This window comes from Schistocerca gregaria, chromosome 1 (assembly GCF_023897955.1).
Source record: "Schistocerca gregaria isolate iqSchGreg1 chromosome 1, iqSchGreg1.2, whole genome shotgun sequence".
In the NCBI taxonomy this organism is placed as follows: Eukaryota; Metazoa; Arthropoda; class Insecta; order Orthoptera; family Acrididae; genus Schistocerca; species Schistocerca gregaria.
Window position 1 is genome coordinate 489,380,644 of NC_064920.1, and position 20,364 is coordinate 489,401,007.

The 20,364-nt window shown below is 39.0% G+C and overlaps 1 protein-coding gene across 1 annotated transcript in view; it reads right to left on the reverse strand.

Annotated features, from left to right (window-relative positions):
- Positions 1 to 10,285: 10,285 nt before the first annotated feature.
- LOC126353814 (uncharacterized) overlaps positions 10,286 to 20,364 on the reverse strand; it is a 36,699-nt gene continuing 26,620 nt past the window's right edge. The window contains exons 3-4 of the mRNA XM_050002928.1: positions 13,365 to 13,543; positions 10,286 to 13,276 (exon numbers count right to left, since the gene is read on the reverse strand). Of these exons, the coding sequence (XP_049858885.1) occupies positions 13,190 to 13,276; positions 13,365 to 13,543 (266 nt within the window). The 3' untranslated portion in view covers positions 10,286 to 13,189. The remainder of the gene's footprint in view (positions 13,277 to 13,364; positions 13,544 to 20,364) is intronic.

Consider the following 20,364-nt stretch of genomic DNA (forward strand, 5'->3'; position numbering starts at 1 on the left):
CAGAAACTTTTATATTAGTTTGTCGTTTATATTGGAAGGAACATGATAATACATTTCAAATAACAGACTGAAATAATTGCAAGTCAGCAAATAATGTTAATAGGCACCTCACAAAATTGTTTGCTGAACTTGTATCTCCAAATCTCGGGTAAGAAACGTCATAACATACTGCTATGAAGCACATGTGAGTTATTGAAAAGTTCATCGTTGCAAGGAAACGAGAATAAAATGCGTAATTCCGACATAAAGCCGGCGTAATACTGCGAGAAATTAGCTTTTATAGGTAACTGTGTAATTTATAGGGACCAAATCTACAAAAAAGAAAGTGATTGCGTATTTATATCTGACACATCGTCTGCATTCGACAGAATCTAAACTTCAGTCTCGGCCTAGCTGGTCACGCTAGCCGGCCTAGTGACGTCACAGGGCTACGACGCTGTCAGCTTGACGACTCCGGCCTCTAATACAGGCGGCGGTGCAAGAACAACACTAGCCAGTGGTGCTTCAGGCAGCTGCCGAAGAGTGCCCTGCTGAACCTATACACCACTGATACGCTAGCTACATTTCGTTTACAACTGCCAGCATTTTTGTGGGCTGTACACGTGTTGTCTAAGTTTTTATGTCCAAATGGCTCAGAGTGGCCACCTGGAAATCCCATTACTCACACACAGTAGCTATTTGTCAGATGACCTCACTGTCAAGGATGTCCATGCCGATTTTCGTAACGTCTACCGAACAAATATGCCCTACAAACTTTACTGACAGATTTCCATAACTTTCAACAGTCATTTCAGATGTCCCAGAACTGATACGTGCAAAGAATACGATTTGCTTCAGCAAAAAGTAATCGCAGGTAACGAAGTTATGGAGAGAGAAGCCTGCGAGGTACAGGAAGCTGTTCACCTCAAAAAAGTGGAGACCTACTCGGACGAACCAGGTAAATTTGTTATGAAAACCAGAGAGGGAAAAGTTAACTGCATCTTGATTGAATTTATGCATAATTTACCTCTTTCTCATTTACCAACAATTGTTGTATACTACAAGCATCAACTGTGGTGTTGTATCTTTGAGGTACGCGATTTAGTAACACGAAATGTCAAAATATACAGATATTTTGAAAATGAGGGAAAGAATGGGTCCAAATGTACCAAATGACCAGGACTTTTCTCTTATTTGTGCTTTATATGTAAAGACTACCACCACCAAACTTCTCCGAAGGCTGGGGTGAAAGGATTCTGAAGATCCCAACGAGTCCATCTCCATCACCCACCATGATTTCAAAGTTTTTAAAAAAGCAACCATCAGTTAGGTTTTAGAAATCCCAAAGCCAGCATTCAGCCTTTAGAGTTCGACTTTAAAAACAAAGCTATATATTTGCGAGCCATGTACCATAGTCCTTGGAACCGCCACATCACCACAGATCCAAAGTTCAAAGCCCCTGACACAATGTACTTACAAGGAGCTTTCACAATCCCTTGTGGAGTGAAATCTGCTAAGGCTGGAGGCTTATTAAAACCTCGAAAATCATGCAAGCAAAGAGAAGTACTCGAGACTGTTTGGTATCTTTAATAAATCATTGTTTAACTAATATAAGTCGTATGATATTATCTCAGTATGACAATAACATCTTCATAGTATGTAACTGCAATATTATTATGCATTATATTTGTGGCGTTGTTATTGAGTTCTGCAAAAAACCCACTAGCCCAATCTACACTCCTGGAAATTGAAATAAGAACACCGTGAATTCATTGTCCCAGGAAGGGGAAACTTTATTGACACATTCCTGGGGTCAGATACATCACATGATCACACTGACAGAACCATAGGCACATAGACACAAGCAACAGAGCATGCACAATGTCGGCACTAGTACAGTGTATATCCACCTTTCGCAGCAATGCAGGCGGCTATACTCCCACGGAGACGATCGTAGGGATGCTGGATGTAGTCCTGTGGAATGGCTTGCCATGCCATTTTCACCTGGCGCCTCAGTTGGACCAGCGTTCGTGCTGGACGTGCAGACCGCGTGAGACGACGCTTCATCCAGTCCCAAACATGCTCAATGGGGGACAGATCCGGAGATCTTGCTGCATAGGGTAGTTGACTTACACCTTCTAGAGCACGTGGGGTGGCACGGGATACATGCGGACGTGCATTGTCCTGTTGGAACAGCAAGTTCCCTTGCCGGTCTAGGAATGGTAGAACGATGGGTTCGATGACGGTTTGGATGTACCGTGCACTATTCAGTGTCCCCTCGACGATCACCAGAGGTGTACGGCCAGTGTAGGAGATCGCTCCCCACACCATGATGCCGGGTGTTGGCCCTGTGTGCCTCGGTCGTATGCAGTCCTGATTGTGGCGCTCACCTGCACGGTGCCAAACACGCATAAGACTATCATTGGCACCAAGGCAGAAGCGACTCTCATCGCTGAAGACGACACGTCTCCATTCGTCCCTCCATTCACGCCTGTCGTGACACCACTGGAGACGGGCTGCACGATGTTGGGGCGTGAGCGGAAGACGGCCTAACGGTGTGCGGGACCGTATCCCAGCTTCATGGAGACGGTTGCGAATGATCCTCGCCGATACCCCAGGAGCAACAGTGTCCCTAATTTGCTGGCAAGTGGCGGTGCGGTCCCCTACGACACTGCGTAGGATCCTACGGTCTTGGCGTGCATCCGTGCGTCGCTGCGGTCCGGTCCCAGGTCGACGGGCACGTGCACCTTCCGCCGACCACTAGCGACAACATTGATGTACTGTGGAGACCTCACGCCCCACTTGTTGAGCAATTCGGCGGTACGTCCACACGGCCTCCCGCATGCCCACTATACGCCCTCGCTCAAAGTCCGTCAACTGCACAAACTGTTCATGTCCACGCTGTCGCGGCATTCTACCAGTGTTAAAGACTGCGATGGAGCTCCGTATGCCACGGCAAACTGGCTGACACTGACGGCGGCGGTGCACAAATGCTGCGCAGCTAGCGCCATTCGACGGCCAACACCGCGGTTCCTGGTGTGTCCGCTGTGCCGTGCGTGTGATCATTGCTTGTACAGCCCTCTCGCAGTGTCCGGAGCAAGTATGGTGGGTCTGACACACCAGTGTCAATGTGTTCTATTTTCCATTTCCAGGAGTGTATTTACCTTATCAATACCTAGAGAATATAATTTGGTATCGCTCAATTGCTTCTCATAACATTCCTGACGCCTACAGGATATTTAGACAAAAGAAAAACAAATTAGATACTTATGGGACGAAGTTATGCAGTTTCTTTTCACTTTCCCAGCACTGTGATTTTCTGATCAGTGGGGTTTTTGCGAGCAACCCCTCAATGATAAATTATTCGACATCTTAATCAGTGCCTTAAATATGAGAGGAGTCGTTTGGTTGAGAAAAATATAGCAAGAAAATTGTAATGTTAAACGTTAATAAAGTAGCAAGCATTAAGGCAACCGAAATTACAAGTATCCGAACTTTCAGTATCAGTTATCTCTGAAGTTAATTAGTTTCACGTAATTTAAAGAATGATTTCGAATGAATGGTAACAGCTATCTATCGACTCAAAGAGTTTTTCCATTGCTTACTACACTCGAAATTTCAGTTAGCCATAACTCTTAATTAATTGAGTTTCTTGAAAAAGTAACTGAATTGTTACAATCAGTAACATCAACTGAACAATAAATTTAAATGGAACTTTGCCTAAATAACATCCTGGAATGCTCATGTACATATTAGGTGTGCAACTGCACTTAACATAAAAGGAAAAGAAAGTAATTACTAAGTTTTACATTATGGGTACAAACACCTGGGTTTCCATGGGACATGTGTCACTAATCAATCGTGTCATGACAGCTGTGGAATATGTGAATGCTATTACTGTCAGCGTTCATGTTGATGTCTTCCCCAACAGTGATGGAGTGATGGCACCTTCCAGCAGGAAAACTATCTGTGTCAGAAAACCGGAATCTCGCTACATTCTTTCGAGGAGTATGGTAGTCAAGTCACACTGATGTCTTGGCCACCAATTACGACTGATCTGTACCCAATGGAACACACCTAGGACATTACTGAGGCCTACTCCACACCCACAAACCAATGACCAGTAATTTATGGGAAATGCGTGTTCTTTGCATAGACATAGGAGCTACACACCTCTGAAAACCTGGCAATGTCTTGTTGAATTCATGCCACATGTAATAGCTGCTGCATTGCATTCCAAAAGTGGGCCAACATCTATTAACCAGGTGGTCATGATATTGAATATTCTTTACTGTACTAATGTAGGCTGAATCTATGTTTTGTTTCTCAAGTGTTGTTAGTGCAGATTCTGTACATCTGGGTCTGACGCTTTCTCAGAAGTTATAAGACACTGGCAAATAATCAATTCACATTCATTCATCACTTCCATTACACAATTCCATAACTTCGTTTATGGCTTATGAATGATTCACTACTTGATCCAGTGGTTTTCCTATACCACTAAAAACAATTTTGTGAATATCCTTATATTATGAAGCTTTTTGTATCATGGTTGTCTCTGTTCTTGTGAAGAATAACAGTTACAGTACTATTCCAATTTGGAGTGAGTGGCTACTTTAGCTGAATTTTCTGAAAAAAATTATTGAAGTTCCCTTTCTGTTATCTTTTGTTTGAGGTATTTTTCCTATTGATGCATCAGTATCTCAAGAAGACATTCCTCTCATTGTATCTTGATTAGTTTTACACACACTTGTCATTATGTCTGTAATATCATTATGTTCATTGTTAATGTATCTGTAATTCAGATTCATTTGTTGCACTTTACAATAATTTTCTTTAATGAAGGATATTCTACTATGTGTATACTCCCCTTTGCTTGAAACATGGCCCTTCTCTTTGATAACTGCCACCATTTTGCAACCTTCTCTCTCTCTCTCTCTCTCTCTCTCTCTCTCTCTCTCTCTCTCTTTTACCTTATACATATTTTGCCATTTGGCTGAGTAACTTTGTTAAATGTTGATCCTTTCATCTGTTGTTGTTGTTGGTGTTGATGTTGTTGTTGAAGTGTTCAGTCCCTGCTAGCCTATCCTGTGCAAGACTCTTCTACTCTCTATAAGTACTGCACCCCAAATTCATTTGAATCTGATTATAGCCTTGGTCTCCCCTCACACTTCCCTCCATTTCCAAACTGACAGTTTCTTGAGGCCTGAGCATGTCCCCCATCAAATCGATCTGTCTTTTAGTGAAGTTGTGCCAGAAATTTCTTTTATTCCCAGTTCAAACCAGTAACTTACCATTAGTTACCGATCCTTCTTTCAGTGAAGTTATGCCATAAATTTATTTTGCCTCTATTAGAATCAGTACTTTACCATTAGCTATCCAATCTACCAACTTGATCTTCAGCATACTCCTGTAGCATCCTTTCATCAATCAGTGTATTATTTCTGTTTTCTTAGATTCTCTACTTTTCATAGAGTAAACCTGAAAATTTAAGATGAACTGGAAATCTCTGCATGCATGGCAGTCTACTATAGTCCTTTCCATGGGACGTATTTACATATTTTACATGAATATAAATAAGAACTGAATCCAGTCAGTCTCTTGAGGTGTCAAAAATTTGTGATCAGAGATTTTCTACTCACTAAATGGAATCCCTAACACCTGCTCATTGTCCTGCAGCCAGACATGACACAAAATTTATTTAATCAAAATGTAAATGGACACAAACAACACACCACAGTGACAAGTGAACAATCCTCTGTTGTTGCAGTAAGTAATGGTAGTGTGGTATAAACCCACTGTTTTCTATTGGCGGGCTCTTTTTCTATCAGAAAATTCACCGCTGTAAATTCCAAATGCTTCCTGACTGTTATATAACACTTTTAAGTCAAAGCAGTTATGGCATTGTTCCCTCTTTCCAGGAGAACCAAACTTCCTTTGTACATTATTCATGCCAGATGGGGTACCTCCATAGGTCAAGCTTCCTTTCTGGTAAATGTAACAATCAATACTTGATGATAATTGTAATTTCTGTCATTCATCCTCCTATGTATAGCTTCAAAAGTCTCAAACCCTTACACAATCAGAATTTTTGTTATGGCTTTCTGATGTTGTAGATGTAATAAAACTTGCCAAAATAATTATATAAAAATAATATATTCTTCATCATGTTATCGTGTTTCGAGGTATAGCAAATCCCCTTCAATACTTTACACCATTGCCTAACTAATTAATTTATCAGAGTGAGATAAAAAGTGTTCCTACCATGATAAATTACTGTGTTGGACATGCAACACATGTTGTCCCTCACGAATTGACCAACTCGTAAATGGTCCAGCATACCTGCAAGTTAAGATGTCTGGTAACCTCGGGTCTTGTAAAGCTGTCTGCCAGTCATGTGTCCAAACATGAATCCAATCAACTATGAACTACTTTGATATAAATCTATAAATAAAAGGATTCCACCATGTTTTTAATAAAAGGTAAGGAAAAAACAGTTTTTATAATCAATCTAACACTAATATTTGAACTTAAGTTTGTGGATTCTAACCTTCACTCACCGAGCACCATTTCAAGTTCATAAATTACTTCCACATGAATTTAATGTCACTGCAAACTTACGAATTTGCATGAGCTACCTTCAGTGTTTCACATCTGCCAGCACAGAGAATGTTACTGATTTGTGTTTACTCATTCAGTGACTGACAATATTAAATAAATTCTAATTAAAATGTGAAGTTGACTTTGGACTTATCGCAATCATGACGTTCTAGTTAGTCATATGTAAACATTTAAACAGTTGACATTAATAAACAAGGTTATGTTGTTGCCAAGACGGATCAGTGTATTCTCTGTTTACTCCAGTACAACACAGTTCATACACACATCTCCATTCTCATGCTCAGTGACCATCTATTGGTCTATAGGATGAGGATTCCTTCCTGTCGTAACTGCTTGTTGGCAGATAGCAGCATAAGCTTTTCTACTCTGTATCATGAAACCTAATGAGATATGTGTTGGCATGGGACATATATGTCATATCCCCCCCCCCTCCCACCATCAACTAAAATGTTTAAGATTTTCTATTTTTATTTAACAAAAGGAAAATTTAAAAATATAAAGAAAACTCTAAGCTTCTTGGGAATTTACCATTTATGACATCTGTGTCTGACATTAATTTTTCTGAATCTCATCTTTCCCCATTTCATAATATTGATGTACTTGAGTTTCATTACCAATAACCTCTCCTAACATCTCCTTTCTGGTACTTATTTTGTCACTTTCAGTATCTGCATTCTTAGCAATTAACAGTTTTCATGCCTGTTAATTCATCTTCACTACTTTTGAGTCTTCAAAAACTTTATTTAAATGAACAAGTTGTTCAGTAGTTGCAGTTTATTTCATTCAGTCTCTTCACTCGAATCCTCATAACCCTGTTTCGTCCGCCTGTCAAAACTTTTCAGTTCTTGTAATAATAAACTGTATACAGCCTGCATCAATCCATATTCTTTTTATCATCGACTATACCTGTTTTACTTCAGCCATTATTAGCATTTTGTTTCCTGGTCATCTTCACTGTGGAATCAACCTTCAACCCGAGACTGTATTAACTTTAGAAATCGCAGTACATTTATTATTAGTTAATATATTAACATTTCCTTTCATGGGTGTCTCATTACCCATATTCTCCCTAACAGTGCTCATTTTGCCTTAGTTACTCTGTAGCAACAGCCCACAAATTGTAAGTCCTAAAATAGCACAGTAAATTACCACAAAAATCTCATTCAAAGTCCTTATCTTGAATAAAATGCCACTTACCTTCGAAAACAAAGTTGTCATACTCTATAACCTGATAGTAACTTAATGAAATAAATACCAGTCTCACTGCTAGTTAACTTACTAATATTGTTCTCATTATTAACATTACTTCCCTGGATCATAAACTCCTTCCCATATCTTCACTAACATTCATCTTGCCTGCTTTAAAATAGGATTTAAAAACTCATTACTATTATCGTTATTATTAACACTTCCTTGGAGGAGAATCTCATTACCTTTTCATTAACTGAAATCATCTTGCCTGAATTGCAGCAGCAATTATTTACAAAACATAAAATTTGTAAGACCTAAAATTGCAAGATTAAATCTCATAGAACTGAAAAACTTCCCCTCTTTAATGATTTTCTAAAAACAACATACATTAATTACTGACAAGTTAAGTGCCACCTCCATTTGTCACGTAGCTGAAGCAGTGTGTATCAAGCCGATAACACAGGCAGGTAACCATCAATTGCCAGAAGTCTGCAGGTACTGCCTGCCGCACTTGAATTCCCACACACCGTTTGGTAATTAAGGCTGATTCCACCACGTTGATGTAGCACAGCCAATTTGATTTTTTTGCAGGCTCACTGTCAGTTGCAGGTAACATGCATTTGCAATTGCCGCACTCGTGCACACCGTCCAGTGATTACGTTGTCTTTATTCACCCAAATTCACAGGCAATTGACATGCCATTACCAGATTAATAATGTGGCAATAAACATCCACTCATAGTTCTCGATACCCACAATGTTCCACAACAGACCAATCAATGGCTTCTACTGTCATTTATTATCTGTCACTGCTACACATGGTATACAGCAACATTCAACATCACTGTTCGTAACAACATAACCCTCAATACCAGTTCAAAATCAAGTCTCCCCTAGTGTTCAACTTAATCAACTTCACCAAATTAATTATAATTATTCAAATCAGTTCCTACAATGGCCACTATTCAGTGTTCAGTGGCAATTTACAAAGTTCACACACAATATTCACTGTACAGAATGTTTTCTGCCACACCAATTCAGTTTATCTATAGTTTCCAAAGTTCATACATAATGTTCACTGCTTAAATATATCCTATCACATCAATCACCCACAGTATATGGCCGTTTTCCAAAAAGAGATACCAAATGTAGCTGTTTGGCATCAAAATATTTTCTGCCACGACAATCATTCACAATCCATTGGCTGTTTCCCAAGTAAGAAATGCCATGTTTAGAAACTCCCTTTGAATAATTTATTCCACTGCCTAACTAACTAATTAACTGGTCTGCTTGTGTGTGTGTGTGTGTGTGTGTGTGTGTGTGTGTGTGTGTGTGTGTGTGTGTGTGAGCGCGCACACGAAGCGCGCGCGCATGCGTGTGCGTGTGAGTGTATACCTGTCCTTTTTTTCCCCTAAAGTAAGTCTTTCCACTCCTGGGATTGGAATGCCTCCTTACCCTCTCCCTTAAAACCCACATCCTTTCATCTTTCCCTCTCCTTCCCTCTTTCCTGACGAAGCAACTGTTGGTTGCAAAAGCTTGAATTTGTGTGTGTGTGTGTGTGTGTGTGTGTGTGTGTGTGTGTGTGTGTGTGTGTGTGTGCATGTGTGTTTGTTTGTGTGTCTATCAACATGCCAACACTTTCGTTTGGTAAGTTACATCATCTTTGTTTTTAGATATACACCTAATTAATTAGGGTGAGAAAACGAGTGTTCCTACGATGACACATTACTGCAGCAGATGTGCTTGATTAATAATTAACAATATCTCTAATACTAATTTCAACACAATATTCCTTAGTTAACAAAATTAGGAGACTTTTTTTCTTTCAAAGAGTTTTATTTACAAAAAGTATCACAAAATATGCTTATATTTTTAGTGTTAACACAACCATGTCAGGACGGAATTACAAGGACGGCATATTTTATAATAATTAGATAGTAATACAAAATGAAAATGTGGTTGAAATGATGTTCTTCAGTGTACTATAACTGTCAGTACTGTATATGTAATATAATCTTTCACACTGGTATAAGCTCCTTATTTGTGCAAACTATTTGGAAATTCAACTGTGAACAATCATCATTACAGTGGAAGATATCAAGAGTCCCAACAGATGTTTTAATTATAACAGCTATGACATGCATGAATTATTTTTTATTTATTTATTTAAGATGTGGTGTTAGTTTGTATAGTTTTGCTCTGAACTAGTATAAACATATTTTACAAGGAATCATCGAACTTAACAACTAATACTTCCATTAATCACAAATACTTATGCACTAGATAACAAAATTTTTGTAAGTTTTACATGTCCAGTTGATTGTTAGATATTATGGCTTAAAACTATGATATGCCCTCCACGTAAGAGTAGTCTGGTATTACACTTAAATATAAAAAAAAGATACTAAATTAACAAAAGGGACTTTCAAACAAAATTTCACATTGATAAAGTATTAACAAATAATTAAAAACTACCTGAAACTCATGAGACCAAACACAGGAATAAAGACTGTAAAACAACAAGGTTTGACATTTAAAAATGATTGTTATGAGTAGCATGCATGTACTACATTTTTTTAAATTTAAAATCAGGCAGTATGTTAGCTAATGTTGTTTCTGACCACAGCCTCATAATTTAATTTGTTGTTGTTATGTCCATGTTATACACAAAAAAATCTTGAGCAGATACATTATGAGATCTCAGCTTTGTGCCTATGCAATACAACAGCATCCATTCCTGCTGTGTCTGTTAAAATACGATTTTATAAATTGAGATTATCCTTTCATACATCTGAAATGAAAGTAGACCACAAATGCACTCACAAGCTGTGTGAATAACGGAATACTATAAGAGCTTTGTTTATAATATTCTCATTAATCATTTCACTTCACACAACTTCTCTGGCACACAATGCCATGCTCACTGCTGTTTTATCAATTCTCTCACTACCATAAATGCATATTCCCTTTAAGTGATTTCAGTACTGATATCGTGATTTCAACATCACTGGTCATTGAACTATTACAACACGGCCTACAGCATTAGAGCATCTCCTACAGATAACACTATCCGACAGGTTATTTTCATTTGAAGCTGCCACACAACATTAGTCACTTTCTCATACAGTGATGTGAGGCATCAATGATGGAAAGAACTTTGCAGAAGAGGGTACATATACACTTGTGTAACTGTAAAGAGAGAATACATTAACTTTCACACTTCAAATTTGGGATTACTCTCTACAGCACTTCACTGAAGTACATACTGATATCTCAATATGTCACACTTAAGTAGTGTACATAGAAGCAGAATTAAACTGATATCGCAATATGACACTTTAGTAGTTTAAATAGAAGCAGACATAGAAATGGTGGTGGTGGTGGTAACAGTGGGGTTGGATTGATTTGAGGGAGCAGCCCAAACAGTGAGGTCATCGGTCTCATCAGTTTAGGGAAGGATGGGGATGGAAGCCGACCATGCCCTTTCAAAGAAACCATCCCAGCATTTGCCTGAAGCAATTTAAGGAAATTACAGAAAACCTAAATCAGGATGACCGCATGCGGGATTGAACTGCTGTCCTCCTGAATGCAAGTCCAGTGTGCTAACCAATACACCATCTCGCTCGGTGTGGTAGTCGTAGTCGTAGTAGTAGTAGTAGTAGTAGTAGTAGTAGTGGAGGTAGTAGTAGTAAATAAAACACCTAACAAGTGGGTCATTAAAAAAGAGTACAGCAAGCGAAATGCAAACGTTATTCTCATTAGATCACTCTATCAATATGAACCAGCCCTGGAATAAATGTAAATCAAGGTATTAGCTTCACTGAAGGTTGTCACCAAAAGAAGAGTTGAGAACAATATCAGAAATACAAATAATGTTCAAGATAAAGCAGTTATAACATGGATCTGAAATGCAAACTGAAAAGCTACCTTAGACTGTGATTAAATTACATTTGTTGTCCATCTCCAGAATTCCCCTATAGAGTATTTTGTTCAACATAATTTGATCTTATTCATTCTTCAAAAGTTTTTCCACCTCCTCTATTCATTGTGGTTACCAAGGAAGTGAATTTTGAAATCCAGCACTCACTCTATAGTTTTACTATTTACCATACAACAGCTACTACCAAAGGCAAGTATGCTGCTTTTAATATTATAACCTTCTTCAATGAAATCTTGTACAAAATGTGCACGTTATACAATTAATAACATGAGTGTCCAGGAAAGAACCTGAACCACAGGAGTCATAGTCATTTTCAGCACTTTTAAGTAGATTATTTAATTAATCTACACAATATCAGAGTAGAAGAAATTAAATACTCAATCAAAAATCTTAACTTATAGCTACAACACTAGCAAGTTTAAACTGTACCCATTTGCAAATGATATTAGTCAAATACCATAATAAAAGTATAGCCTGGGCAAACTATGAACTGGACTGAAATTTGGCTATTATGAACATATCTGTGATCTGGTACCCTGAGAGTAACTACCCCTTACTTTTTCAAATTCTTTCCCCAACAGTGAGCTTTTTATCACACATAAAAACTACATTTACAGATTTGTTTTCCACTTTCCCTGAGAACATGATCAGCTTCAGCTGTTTCCTTCCTCCCACAATATAGTGCTACCCTCATTATTGGTACACTGTGTTTGGTCAGGCTATACATACTGTATTGGGTGACTCCATTAATATCTAACAAGTGCGGATAAACAAAGGTGAGTTTGTTTACCTGTATTTTCTTTTAAGTTATGTGTCACTGTTGAATGTAATTGTGTCTTCAATTACAGATTTTTATCTTCATAAATATAATACTGCATTTTATCTTATGTAAAAGGAATTGTACAAAATGATATTTTGTGCCTATAAATTACAACAGGCAAAATTCAAATAGCAACAGACAAATTCACAATCTACTTCACAATTTTTCCTCACATGTGACAATCTCTTTCTTTCTTTCATTCTTTCCTACCTCCCCCCCCCCCCCCCCCCCTGCCCTCCCTCCTTCTTCCAGTTTCAAGCAAATACATTTTACTGTTCCACATTCTTTCAAAAAACTTCCATATTAGTAAAAATACAGTTATTCACTTAGCAGATCTGTAAAGTTATTAACAATGAAAAGCCTGTCATTGGTAAAAATATTTCTCTTACAGTACCAAATAACTATAATCTTTGACAGATTACATGTCGAAGACAACAATAACATTTATAATCAAAATAGAATATTACTCCTCCAAAAATGTTTCCTAAAATGTAAAATGTACATTCAAAGGCTTTCTTAGATACAATGTTTGCTGAACCTCGAATACTACTTTAAAATTAGCACAACTCCGGAGCTAAAAATGAGAGGCAAATTACTGCTGGACGGTATAATGAAGGAAATTTAATTTCTAAATCATTTCTACTGAAGAAATCTGCCAACAGCCAAAATGACAGAAACTGAAGCAAGCACCACAAACAAACTTGAACGAGCTGTGCTTCCACTCAGCTGGAACAGGTTACAAAGAAAAATTAAAATTTGTTGAAATATATTACATCATGATAAATGCATTTGAACGAGGCTTCAATTGACTTACAAACACATAGAAATTGCAACGGTCACCCTGGCAACATTCAGCACACCTCCAATCCTGATACCAGATGTGAGTGCAATATGGCATATTCTTGCTTCTAATCTTTTCACATGCTGATTTCGTTGAGCATCTCTTTGAAACATAATACTGCTTCTGTGCTCCCTGAGACCAGTAAGGAGTACCTAGAGAAAAAGCAAATACAAATATCACTAATTCACCTTTATTATGCACAAAGGAAAAAAAAAACACTCTGAAATTAGTTTAGCAATTTGATACCTCCTTCACAACACTATGCATATCTATCCAACTACCTTGTCATATGGCTTCATGAGGGTGAGCAGAATATGTCATAGCCATTTTATCACAGGAAAATCTGATATGAACATGGGAACTGAAACTGAGAACTCTACATCAATAGTAATGCTGACCACTAGACTATAGTCACACTCATTAGAATTAATGAAAATCAATCTTTTGCTTCTGTATGAGTCCAGTGATTGAAAAAAGTATTGTTCTGAAGCCGTATGCCACGGCCAACTAGCTGACACTGACGGCGGCGGTGCACAAATGCTGCGCAGCTAGCGCCATTCGACGGCCAACACCGCGGTTCCTGGTGTGTCCGCTGTGCCGTGCGTGTGATCATTGCTTGTACAGCCCTCTCGCAGTGTCCGGAGCCAGTATGGTGGGTCTGACACACCGGTGTCAATGTGTTCTTTTTTCCATTTCCAGGAGTGTATATTGTGTGTAAGTACCATGAAGATAAGATACAAGAAATTAGGGCCCATACAGAGGCATACATGCAGTTGTTTTTCCCTTGCTCTGTTTGCAAGTGGAACAGGCAAGGAAATAACAAGTAGTGGTACAGGATCCCCCCCTCCGCTACATGCCATGTGGTGGCTTGCAGAGTAGCTAGGTAGATGTAGATATAGATGTAGATGTTGATCTCTCAGTTTATAATTATAACAGTCTTCTGAATTTCAGTTCTGAAAATACCAGTGCTACCTGAAGTTCCTGGAATGTAAGTGCAGCTGTTGAAGCCTAGGTAGTATGAAAAAAAGCTGCCAAGTGGTACCTCATACAGCCTTTGAGAGTTAGTGGCTCAAGCAGCTTTGCATAAGGTGGTCTCATTTAGTTTTTATGCACATTTTCCCATTCTCATGTGTTGCATGTTTTTGTGAAAATGACAATGGCGGGTTAATGGAAACAATGTACGTTCATAAATTTTAGTTTCAGAGCTGCAAAAACTGCTACATAAACACGATATGTTGAAACAATCAGTTGTGGAAAACACACAAATAATTCAAAAACTGAGAAGAAAGATTTAATGATGATATGAAACAATTCTTCTGTAGATAAGAACAAATTGGACAGTGACAATTGGTGCACTGACATTGTTGCAACACAGCATATAACAAATCGATGTGGATGGAACAGTACATATCAGTTATTTGAAAATCTAAGAAAGATAGATAGTACCAAAAATGGAATACAAATTGAAGTATTTGATAAAGGTCAAATCCATGTGCACGTGTTGAATGGACAGAAATGGAGACTCGCTATTTCAAAGATGTTTAGTTTTCTCTAGATGGATCTTGTACATATTTTCTGTTAAGAACGTTCCATAAAAAGGAATATATCAAATAACGATGACAATTTGTATTTTTCCAAGAATAAAATTGTGACTGCTGCAGCTGCATCCAAAGGTAAAAATGAGCTCCATCCTTTGGCTGTGAAGGTTGTTCGCCAGGGAAAATCTTGTCTTGTTGCCAAAACTGACAGTCCAGCTACAGCGGCCAGAGACAGTGGTCAAGTGTGTGCGAGTTGTGATTGTGTGAATATGTGTCTGTTTTCAACTCAGAAGAAGGCCCTTCGGCCGAAAACTTAAATGTATAGCAGTCTATCCACTGAGCCTGTCTGCAACTCAGTGACTCGTCTATATGGTGAGTATCAATCTAACCTTTTCATAGTATTGCTGTTATTCCATCCTGGACTTTCCTTTGTTTGTTTTTACTAGCATTCTTAAAGATTCAAAGCACATATAAATAGGTGCACTCTCCGTCCAGGAGATCAGTCTTTTTCTGGCTGTAAGTTGGGGTCAGTAATAAAAGTGCTTTCAGTTCTAAGCTTTGTACTCCACTGACAACCCTGGCTTTGGCTTGAGACTTGATTGTGGTTTCAATGCGATGCTGTTTGGTGGAGAAGCCAGATACTTCACAATGTTTACATCTCCGGGCTCCAATTAGGCAACATAAAAACCATCACCTGTGTCGACAGTAACCAGTACACAAGCAGTAAATTGTTCCCAAGATTTATATATTAACATGAAACAGATGAATTCCAATGCAGCACTAACTCAACTGCACATCAAGCATTCATCAATGTTTTCTGGAGATGCTGGTCAGGGCCCGTTGAATTGATTGAAAGGATTCAACTGAGGTTCCAAATACAGCACGTGGGATAATATGATGTGATTGGCAAATATACACTTTTACTTGGATGGTACAGCTCAGCAATGGTTCAAGAACAATAAATAGAAACTCAAAAGCTGGAACAAATTCCAGGCTGAACTGAAGATAACATTTGGTGACAGTCATCAACATTCACATCTATAGCTATACACTGAAAACCACAGTGAAATGCATGGCATAGGGCACATCCCACTGTACCAGTTGTTAGGGTTTCCTCCTGTTCCAGCCACCTACAGAGCGCAAGAAGAATGATTCTTTAAATGCCTCTGTGTGTACCGTATTTAATGTAATCATATACTTGTAACCCCTATATGAGTGATAAGGAGCGAGTTGTAGTATATTCCTAAAATTATCATTCAAAGCTAGTTCTTGAACTTTGTAAGCAGCATTTCTTCAGAAAATTTACGTCTATTTTCAAGAGCCTCCCAGTTCATTTTCTTCTGTATCTCCGTGACACTCATCCGTGGGTCAAACAAACCTGTGACCATCTGTGCTGCCCTTCTCTGTATACATCCCATATTCCCTGTTAGTCCTATTTGGTACAAATCCAACACACATGAGCAATATTCTAGAATGGGTTGCAAGACAGATTTGTAAGCAATCTACTTCGTAGCCCAGTTGCATTTCTGCAGTATTCTACCAATAAAACCAAAGGCCACCACCTGCTTTGCCAATGACTGGGCCTATGTGATTATTCCATTTCATATACCTACAAAATGTTATACTCATATATCTGTATGACTTAACCAATTCCAACTATGACTCATTCATGTTATAGTCCTATGATATTACAATTGTTTGTTTTGGGACGAAGAAATACTGCATCTACATAACTGCCTTGATTAAAATCTTTCAGAACATCATGAGATAAGTGTGAATAGTGGGGCTTCACATGATCAACGTTTTCGGAATCCATGCTGGCTCACATAAAGAAGGTCATTCTGTTCGAGATACCTCATTGTGTTTGAGCTCAGAATACATTATAAGATTCTACACCAAACTGATGTCCAGGATGAGGGACAGCAGTTTTGTGGATCACTTCTATCACCCTTCTTGTAGATGGGTGTGACCTATGCTTCCTTGCAACTACTGGGCTCGGTTTTTTGTTTATGGGATTTATGACAGACTAAAGTCCACATCACATCGTGGTCACTGACACTAGTTTCAATATGCGTGTCCTCAATGACGGCAGGTCAATTTGTTGCCATTCCAGCCAACATATTTCTATCATAAGCTGGTTTCCAAACAATCTGCTCTAGGTAATTTTCAGAGAAGAATTTTAGTAATGCCTCACAATATGTCTTGTCATGCCCACCACTAACAAAATTTGCAAGTTTTCCAATTGTTTATCAGATGATTGCATTCTCCACCAATGATTACCTTATGACTGGCGAACATACATACAAGAAAGCTGAGACTCTCGCTAAAGTTTTTGGTTACACTAGGAGATGAGTCTAGTGGGCAAAAACAAGATCAAATTACCATTTTATGTCCAACCCCGATACCAAATCTTGCACAATCAATCTTGAATGTGGCTTCAGTTTCTATCTCAGAGGATTTGACTTTCTTGTCTACTGTGACAAATAGACCATCTCCATTTCCCATAATCTGTCCTTTTGAGAACACTTAAATTTCCCGAAAAATCTCACTGGTATCTATTTCAGGTTTTGACCAGCTTTCTGTACCTCAGATAAGTCCACGTAGCAGAATAATAATTAAAGAATGGGACCCAACATCATGGAGAAATGACAGTTATAAATGTACATTATGTTTTGCCCCTTCGCAACACTATGGACACGAATATGACAGAAGCTGACAAAATTTCACACTGATGAAAGAAGTCATGGAAGACATGTAGCAAACTCTCCTGGTAAATGATGTCAAGGCAACAGAAGAATTCATCAAGTGGTGCCAGCACATCGAGAATATGCAACAGAAAAAGTCAGACAAAACAGGTATGACTGGCTCCCGAATGTGGTCCCTATGTCAGTTGTGGAAGGTAACCAAACCTCTCTTCTCTCATATCCCACATTGTAAGAAGAGAGATACAGCAGATAGCCAGAAATGTCACACTGATTGCACAAGAGATAACAGCCATGTATGTCAACCCATTACGCCAAGAGGTAATACACAATGTTGCAGAAGATGTGTATCAATCTTTGACATCTATCTCCACCACCAGTTAAGCACACCATGAGGAATGACATGGACTTACACCACTGCCAACAAATGACAACCCAGCTTCAGACCAATTTAGGCACAACCAACTCCTCCACCAAGTAAACCACCCACAGACAAACAGATATTTGGAGGGCCGAGGACAACACAACTGCCTGTTTTCAGTGTGAAGGGCCTGGATACATTGTGTGCTATTCTAGAGAAAGATGCCACAAACCTCATCCAACACAACAGTCCTATTCATGCCAGTCAACTGTGCACAATTATAGTTGATCTGTGATGTGAAGCTCATCATCATATCCTGGATTAAGTTGCTCCACAACGTGCCATAGCCATCGCCCTCTGCCACACAGTGGTGCAAGCAGCTTGCCTTGCCACCAAATTCAGGAAACCTAAGCGAAGAGACCATATATGTAGGTGAGGCCACCACAGATGAAAATCCTCCATGGGCAACAGTTACCAAAATGACAGCAAATCTCATTGACACCATCATCGGTGGCCAATTAGTCTGGGCACTAGTCGATTCCAAGTCTTCTTTTTCTGTAATGCTGAATGCTTAATGTCACCAGAAGACGAAGATTTTTCCATTATATGAAAGCAACTGTGCTCAAGGTCACAAATTGGAGATACATCCAGCCAATAGAGACATGTATTGCAAGAATGACTACCAGTGACTGAACACCGTCCTTCAAACTAGTCATATTAACAGAATGTAGTCATGATGTTATTCTTGGATGTGACTTCTTGCAGGCATCACAAGCAATCACAAACTGGGGAAGGTCAGTGCCCCAAAATGACAAAACTATTCCAACAAACACATACAACAAAGCTTTTTCCAAACAGTTGTTTGCCTTTGAAGAATCTGTTATCCCATCATCATCAATCAAACGAGTTCCAGTCATCCACTGAGATGTACATTTCAACTGTGAAGCTTCTGATGCCTGCAAAAAACTACTCAGCTCACAAAAGAAACCTATATGCCAGCAATGATTGTAAGTTTTGCGCATGACAAAGGAGAACTTTCGACCACTAATAGTCATGAGCAGCCACAACTCATCCCTAAAGTTGTACACGTAAAGACATCCAAGCCAGTCCAGGAAGGACATCTTACATGGGAATGGTCCAATAAGACAGGTCGAAACCTACCCAAAAATGTTTTACACAGGAAGAAGACAACGAAAGAAATGTACTGCCAAAACTTTAGCTGCTAAAAGGCACTGCAAGTATTTTGTAAAAAATTTTGAAGTTACACACTTTTGCCGCACGAAGAACAGCTTATAACAGTGATTTGTACAGCCTGCACACCTAGCATGCAACTCGGTGAATCACTCACGCTGTGCCACATAGCGGAATTATCCAGAGTTCACAGACACCAGTTTTAAGCACCTAAAGCCTGGTTTCCAATGGAGCAAATGGAAGCGAACACAAGCAAATGAGCATTTGCACAAAATTCCCTACCATTCACTTGTATATGGGTAGAACTGTTTATAATAGAGGGAACAGAAAAGAACAAGAGGTAGCAAACATGCCTATGAATGCTGTGTTAGTTTCTGGAACTAATATTCGGTAGGATACAACTCTACTGTCAGAGCCAAAACGTGAGACTTTGCTATTCAGGGAGGGTTATTTTGCATCGTGAGTGCACTGTTCTTGATGAAGTATGCAAAATGGCACGGGGAAGGAAGAATTTAAATGTCTCCGTTTGTATGGAAGCATGATATGCGTGGAGATCATGCACTTTACATGGAATTGCATCTCCATATCCCCTTAGCATCAGTACAAACTTTTCCTTGTATGTCAGCTGCCATTTTTCCATGGCTTCTCATTACCATTCAGGAAAATTTTTAAGCAGAACACTAAGTACCGATGTTGACCATCATCTCAAGCAGTGAAACAGCCACTGTTTCCACCACACATGTAAGGTCTAATGGTCATATTTTTCTTCTTCTTCTTCTCCTCTCTCTCTCTCTCCTAAAACAAAAATGGTCCGGTGGCAAAGTGCGCGCTTCACGATCCAGAGAGCACGTGATCAAATCCCGATCAGACCACAACTTTTTCATTATGATTTTTAACTGAGCATTCACTTCTCACAGATGTTGGAGTGGCCACGAAAGACATGTGGTTCAGATTCCATGTTAAACTACAGGTCTCCATTTTCCGATTAGGTAACTGGGGAAGGTTAGGGACACGTAAGTAGCTGCAGTGGCATCCAGTTGAAAGACCTGCAAGAGACCTATCGGGTACACCAGACAGAATTCTCTTTTGCTCGTGCTTGTTAGCTTGTTTGCTCCAGTGAAAACCTGGCTTAAACTATACCAACATTTTTTTGAATAACTTCATACTGACAGTTCAATTCT